General features: G+C 52.1%; 3 protein-coding genes across 3 annotated transcripts; 2 read left to right on the forward strand and 1 right to left on the reverse strand.

Moving 5' to 3' along the window:
* Positions 1-419: 419 nt before the first annotated feature.
* LAESUDRAFT_663678 (alpha/beta-hydrolase) lies at positions 420-1,774 on the reverse strand (the record flags this gene model as incomplete). Its single annotated transcript, XM_040905076.1, has 6 exons — positions 420-512; positions 596-683; positions 737-936; positions 996-1,227; positions 1,279-1,402; positions 1,465-1,774. 6 exons carry the CDS (start codon positions 1,772-1,774, stop codon positions 420-422), a joined length of 1,047 nt encoding a protein of 348 aa, XP_040759360.1.
* Positions 1,775-2,227: 453 nt separating this feature from the next.
* On the forward strand, positions 2,228-5,099 carry LAESUDRAFT_731034 (zinc finger dihydrouridine synthase). Its single transcript, XM_040909960.1, has 13 exons — positions 2,228-2,372; positions 2,422-2,700; positions 2,753-3,113; positions 3,168-3,426; positions 3,494-3,525; positions 3,580-3,631; positions 3,690-3,917; positions 3,975-4,141; positions 4,196-4,298; positions 4,351-4,544; positions 4,604-4,623; positions 4,673-4,830; positions 4,888-5,099. Exons 1-13 carry the CDS (start codon positions 2,326-2,328, stop codon positions 5,022-5,024), a joined length of 2,037 nt encoding a protein of 678 aa, XP_040759361.1. The 5' UTR covers positions 2,228-2,325; the 3' UTR covers positions 5,025-5,099.
* Positions 5,100-5,255: 156 nt separating this feature from the next.
* LAESUDRAFT_763621 (uncharacterized protein) lies at positions 5,256-5,985 on the forward strand (the record flags this gene model as incomplete). Its single annotated transcript, XM_040913295.1, has 3 exons — positions 5,256-5,306; positions 5,358-5,464; positions 5,523-5,985. The coding sequence occupies 3 exons, from the start codon at positions 5,256-5,258 to the stop codon at positions 5,983-5,985; spliced, it is 621 nt and encodes a 206-aa protein (XP_040759362.1).
* Positions 5,986-6,699: the final 714 nt, after the last annotated feature.

A 6,699-nucleotide genomic window follows, 5' to 3' on the forward strand; every position in this document is an offset into this window, starting at 1 on the left:
ATTAAATTCCTCGCCCTCATGTGCTGAACAGATGGTGAAACTGAGCGTAAGCCAGTGAACAAAGGTCTCCTTGACGACGCGTGCCATCAATTTTTGAGCTGAACCAGCAGCACGCTGCGACGTCCATTTCTGAGTCTGACAACATTTCGCTCTTCGTAATCGAAAAAGCCATCAGTGGTGGAAGGCCACATATGACCAATTTTTCTCCTCATTCACAGAACTGAGAAAGCACCACCACTGAGACGAGGATGACAACCATCAAACAAGACATATCACCATATATGAAGCTCGAGCTCCATACGTTGCATCATGTAATTCATATGCCGGACATCTTTACGCATTCTGCTGAATTCTATTGATCAATCCCGATGGTTTAATATTCAAATTTCGCAAAGGCGGATACGAATACCATTAACATCTCACAGCTTGCTCTTCTCCCAAGCAGGTGCAGGTTCTCCTGTCAGAATTGCCCATATCCCATCTGCCAATCCCTTCGATTGTGTCTGCACAACCTATTCGCAAGCAGAAGCGAGCAGGGAACCAATATTCCGAGCGTGAGTACAAGCAAACAGAATGCCGTGAGGGAAACACTAACCAGATGCCCCGAGTTTCTCACACGCCATGCAGAAGCATGTTTGCCCTTTGTTCCATCAGACAAGAGGTAGTCCTTCACTTGGCTCGGACTATAAATGTGAAGAGATCAGCAATCGTCGAATGACATGAACGCAAAACGTACATGTAATCATCGACAGCGCCGTACAAAATGTGCACAGGATAAGTGGCGCACAGAGTAGACAAGTAGTTGTAGGCGCGCACACGACCCGTGTTCGTGTGGTCGCGATAGCAAGCTGCTTCCTGCGCCCTGGTGCATTTCAGCGTCACGCCCTCGGTCTTATCTGGGTAGTCAGCTGTGGGAAGGTCTCGCATTCCATGGTCCTGAACGCGATCCTACGGTCAACGAAAGTTGATTAAAAATGAATGAACCTAGTACATACAACAAAGGCACGAAGGACCTTGGGGTCCCAGACCTTGAAGCCCGCCCGGGACTGCAGCCACGCGAGTGCCTCCTCACGCGAGGGGAATATGTCGCGGCGTTTCTCGGCGCCCGAGGTTAGGACGGTTGTGAACTTACCACCGAGGCCATGCGGTTCGGGCGGGAAGCACATAGGCTCTGCGAAGATGAACGACTGAAATAGTGGGTTAGGTCGGAAAGTCCCGCAGAGAATCCTGTTATATTGTCCATGAGTGATTGCAGGCGAGTAGATTGCAAGTGCGTACAGGCCAACAGCACCCATGGAATGCCCGACGCCAACTAGGTTGCGCTTGCTGAAGTCGACATCCACGCCTGTGCCCAACCCGGACAGGAATATATGCACAGCACGCGCATACTCCTCCCAATTGACTGCAAGAGATCGGTCATCGTCATCATGATCCACATATGAGCCCAAGTACAACATAGCTCACAGATATGGTATCCCCATTGCAACGTCTTCTCATTCAAGACCGCCGCATCTCCATGGTTCGGGCAGTCGATGCTCCAGATGTCACGAATGCGCACAGCTTTGTTGCCCGCTCGCGCCAAATGCTCGTACAGGTACTCGAAAGTCGGCTCCCACTGCTCCTTGTGATATCCGGTCCCATGTGTCACGATGAGCGTGAGTGCATCAGGCGCATCAGAGGCGAGCTCCGGGACCCAGTAGCACTTTGCGGTGATCAGCAGCGGGTAGTCCGGACGCGGGTCGCAGACGTAAGATTGGCTGCTGAGGACGGGCATGGTTGCAGTCAGCAACTCAGCGTCGAGGTGGTGGTCGTGGACGAAACAGCATACGGAGGGCTCGCGACTAATTACTCACCATCATCAGATGATATCCCCAATCACAGGTCAACTCCGGGTGATGATCTCGGAGAAATGGGGCATGGCCGACGTTCACGGGAAGGAGTCGGGAGCCTATTCTGTTCTTGTTCGGTTCTTTTTGTCTTTCATATGAGGCTGCATTATTTGACGCGGCACAGGACCTGTAGCACCAGAAGCGACACAAACGAGTGCAGAAATAGAGATTGCAAACGAACGGACTTGGGATGGGTACTGATAAATGGGGAGAGACCCGAGTACGACCAACCCAATTGATCTAATCTTATCGTTTTGAGCGCTCAATCCAATTTGACCTGCTTTGATCTAATCTAAATTTATTGGGTCAGTCACCGTCTCCTCTGGGTTTCTCTTGTTGCGCTGTCCGGATTGCACATTCACTGGTCTCCTCTATACGAACCAAAAACTCCTTGACGATTGAGAAATCCGTGGTCTAGGATTGCTGAAAACCAAAAATGGCGACGGCATCATTTCCTCTGGGAACGGCTCCGATCAAGTCAGAGTGCGTGTTTGATCTGTTGTCTTTGTTTCCTCGACCTAACTGTATCCAGATTTCTGATCTCAATCGTTCCTCGCGACGTGCCTGACGACGACGCGGCTGAAGGCAGCACCAATCACATCAACGGTCGACAGAACGAGAACTCAAACGGCTCTGCGCAGGACGCAGAAGAGGGCAAGAAACTCAGCGGCGCCCAGCGTAGGAAGCTCTCGAAGGAGGAAAGGAAAGCCAAGCGTGGTGCGAACAAAGGCCGTCGCTTCCAGAAAGTGCGGGACGAAGTTGAACTCTGCTGGAAAATCGCAAATGGGAAGACTTGCGAGTTTGGCTCAGAGTGCGTTCACAGTGATCTTGAACGGTGCATCATAATCATGCGCGTATTGCAGATGTCGTTTTACGCATGATGCCTCTGCGTACCTAGCTGCGAAGCCTCGCGATGTTCGCTTTCCCTCTGCTTCGGACCTGATCAATGAACCGCCGTTCGTCCAGTCGCCATCGCCCGACGTAGAGATGGCTGATGCAAAGCATCCCTCAGTCGATTTTAAAACAAGTTGCCCTGTATTCGAGAAGACAGGCGAGTGCAAGCATGGCCTTAAGTGCCGCTTCCTCGGCGGCCACGTCCGCGAAGGCGAGGATGGCATCCTCGAGCTCGTCGTAGACGAGGAAAAAAAAGGACGCGCTGCTGTTGCGGAGGCAGAAGTTAATTTCATTGATGCGAATACGCTGAAGATGCTCCGCACGAAAAAGGTTCGGCGGTCATTCCTCAGACGACAATTTGTGCATCTGAACCCTCGCCCACAGTACCTGCATCCGGTTTCGGACGCATATCTGAAAGAATTGCAGGCCAAAGGTGGCGATGAGGGTAAGGACACCAAGGCGTCAAAAACGGATGCGCAGCTCGCTCTTGAGCCAGATGCAGAGGCGTCAATCGCACCACAGCTCGCTTTTGATGCAGAAGCGAAGCAAGAAACGCCGCAGGAAGAAACGCCGCAGGAAGATACGCCTGACGTTCCGTTCCGCGCCATTGAAAAGAAGAGACTGCATTGGTCTGGGAAGACGTGTGAGTTGCTCTCCAGCTTCTTCATTCGTCCTGATCGCAAATGGGTGTTGCTCGAATCTTTCAACAGATCTTGCCCCTCTTACCACTGTCGGCAACTTAGTGTGTAGCGGTTTCCGCATCTAACGTGGTCCTTTCTTCTGATGCGTTCCACAGCCGTTCCGTCGTCTCTGTGTGGACTACGGTGCAGATATCACCTGCGGTGAAAGTACGCATGCCGATCACTTGAATAGCTTTGTTCCTCGCTCAGCATGAATCCTGTTTAGTGGGCCTTGCGATGTCCTTCCTTCAGGGCTCCAAGGAAGAATGGTCTCTCGTGCGTCGTCACCCGTCAGAGTCTATTTTCGGGATGCAGCTCGCAGGAAGCAAACCATCTCTCCTTGTCCCCGCAGCAGAGATCATCGGACGAGAATGCGCTGGTAACCTAGACTTCGTCGATGTCAACTGCGGCTGTCCGATCGACTTGGTGTACAGGACTGGCAGTGGCTCCGCTCGTACGTTTATCTCCTTTATCTTAGGCTGCTTGCTCATTGCGCTCAATCCGATCTCAGTGCTGGATGCTGCTGGAAAACTCGGGAAGATCGTTGTGGGGATGAACAAGGCACTCGGAGATATACCTGTCACCGTCAAGCTTCGCACGGGGGTCAAAGATGGGCGCAATACCGCCCATAAGCTGATGCCGCGCCTTGGCTCCGAGTTCGGCGCATCTGCCCTGACAGTGAGTGGAGGGTGCTCAGCTCGCTGTGCGTGCTTCTTGCTAAACGCTGAGCAGCTGCATGGACGAACACGGCAGCAGCGGTACACTAAGCTCGCGGATTGGGATTACATCAAGCTCTGCGTCGATGCTGTGCGTGCTAGGGAAGCTGAAGAGGATTGTGTGTCACTTTTTCGATCTCATCTGCTCTTGCCGAACAAGCTGCCTTTCAGTGCCTCCGGTTCCAATATTTGGCGGCGGAGACTGCTTTTCGTCTGAAGATTATTGGCGGAGAATGGAGAGCAGTGCGGTCGATGGGATCATGATTGGGCGTGGTGCATTGATTAAACCGTGGATATTCACCGAAATCAAGGAGCGGAGTGAATGGGATATCAGTTCAAGAGAGCGCCTTGAACTGATCAGGAAGGTTGGTGCCCTCGTCTTCTCCATCGCTGTCATCTGACACTGAGAGCCTGCGTTTCCTAGTATGCTGAATATGGGTTGAAGTAAGTATCTGATTTGTCTTGAATTGAACATATGCTAACAATACTGTAGTCACTTTGGTTCGGATACTGCAGGAGTGAACACGACCCGTCGGTACCTCTGCGAAGCGCTATCCTTCCAGTACCGCTATATTCCCATCGGTCTGCTCGAGACACTACCAGGACGTATCAATGATCGAGCGCCCGCCTTCCGAGGCCGGGATGAGCTAGGTACGTCCCGTGCATGCTTCCAACGTGGTAACGACTGAGAAGTCGCTATACGCACAGAAACATTGCTAGCGAGTGCAGACAGCAGAGATTGGGTGAGAGTCTCAGAGATGTTCCTCGGTCCCGCTCCAGAATCATGGACGTTCACGCCGAAGCACAAGAGTAACGCTTACGGTAGCGAAGAAAGTCAGGGGTGAAGACGTAGATACATTGCCTTGTAGCGTGTAGTAATAGGATATCTGAATTGAAATTCTTCTTGGTGCTGGATCCCCAGAATTTTCAGTTGGGGACAGATCACTTTCTGTTGTTTTATACAAGTTTAAGTAATTTATCCTTCGTGTTCACATTTAGAAAGGACACGTGCAGCCAATAGCAGATCTACTTCAGATCTAGTGATGCCACTCAAGCATCTTCAAGTTCCTGCAACCATGTCTCTCGCAAGCACAAGCTCTTCCACCGATGCCTGGGACCAACCTCCCGTAAGAAGGTCATCTGCTTGTTGACTTGCGAATACTGGACCGCAGTGTTAGACAGCTTCGTACGTCCCTCGGCGCCCTGTACAGCCAGAATCGGTTCCGGATGATTGGGACGAGGATTCGGAAGACGAGGAGGACCAGCAGAAGCTGTGGGAGGCAGCGTTAGTGTTTTACAGCGTTTATGTGTTGAATTTGACTCAGATGATAGGTGTCATCTAGGAACAACAAAGCCCCCATGCCTGAGTTGGTCATCTCCGCGTCTAGTACCGCCCCCGTAGTCTCTCCTCCGCCAGCCGCGTTCCAGCCCGCGCTACGCATTTTGAAACGGCCGACATCGTCAGCATCCTCGTCCGCCTCAGCAACACCACCACCACCATTGACAGAGTCGCAGAAGTCATATGCGGAGCGGGAAGCGCAGTACCAAGCTGCCCGCCAACGTATCTTCCGACCAGGAAACACACAGGGAGATAACTACAGCTGGTCCAGGCAGGAAGAAAGTATCGCTGCTTCAAATGCTGCCTTTGGGGACTCCAGCCCCCGTGGTGCACCCGGAGTCAAAGTTATACGTAATCCCAAAGGACCGAACGCCTCGGCGAATACCGATGATGGCGGAAGTGCCTCAGGTTCGCGCACTGCACGAGGATTTGCGTTGCGGGGAGGAAGGGGGACACTGCGAAGGTAGTATGCTGGGCGTCGATATGCGGTGGCGTACTATTATCGTTGACCCGCTTCTTTATTCCATTCATGACCATGTCTTTGCTGTGCGGTAGGATCTCAGGCAATTCCCGACAGAAATCCCGTCCTAGCGCGAACCCAAGCAAGGAAGACATTTGTTTCTACGCAGGAAACGGCTTACAGATGATCGGGTTATTTTGAGCCCGTGTTCTAGCTGAGAACCAGCAAATCCGTAACATATATTCGGAATCTCGGTGAATCCCGTCGGCTCCGAGAGCATTCTCCGAAGATGTTCACTGCTCAAGCCGAATGAGAAAGTGGTATGAGGTTAGCGTCTATACATTGTGAGCAAGACAAAGCCAAGCATAGGCGGCTTCCAAGATCAGTCTTCCGTCACCGCTGGAGTAACTCCTGTCCTCGGACTCAAAAACTCTGATTCTCCTCGCTGCCTGTGAAAGAATTGTTCAAAGTACATATACTCCACGGCGCACGAGTCAACAGTAGGCGGAGATAGTGCGCACACCGAAGGCCAAGTTCCTCCCTCTCCTTCGCCGATGGGTGTCCATCGAACCCCGTGGCAATCATGCGCCGCGCCTTAACGCAGGTATAACGCAGGTAGCAAGGTTTCAAACCCAACGCGTTTCGGCCTCTGTGCCAAGACGACTAGCAGACGCTAGAAGAAGCGGGTCTAGTATCCATACATAGCCAACTCATGGTAGAC

Source organism: Laetiporus sulphureus, assembly GCF_001632365.1.
Source record: "Laetiporus sulphureus 93-53 unplaced genomic scaffold LAESUscaffold_58, whole genome shotgun sequence".
NCBI classification, from domain to species: domain Eukaryota; kingdom Fungi; phylum Basidiomycota; class Agaricomycetes; order Polyporales; family Laetiporaceae; genus Laetiporus; species Laetiporus sulphureus.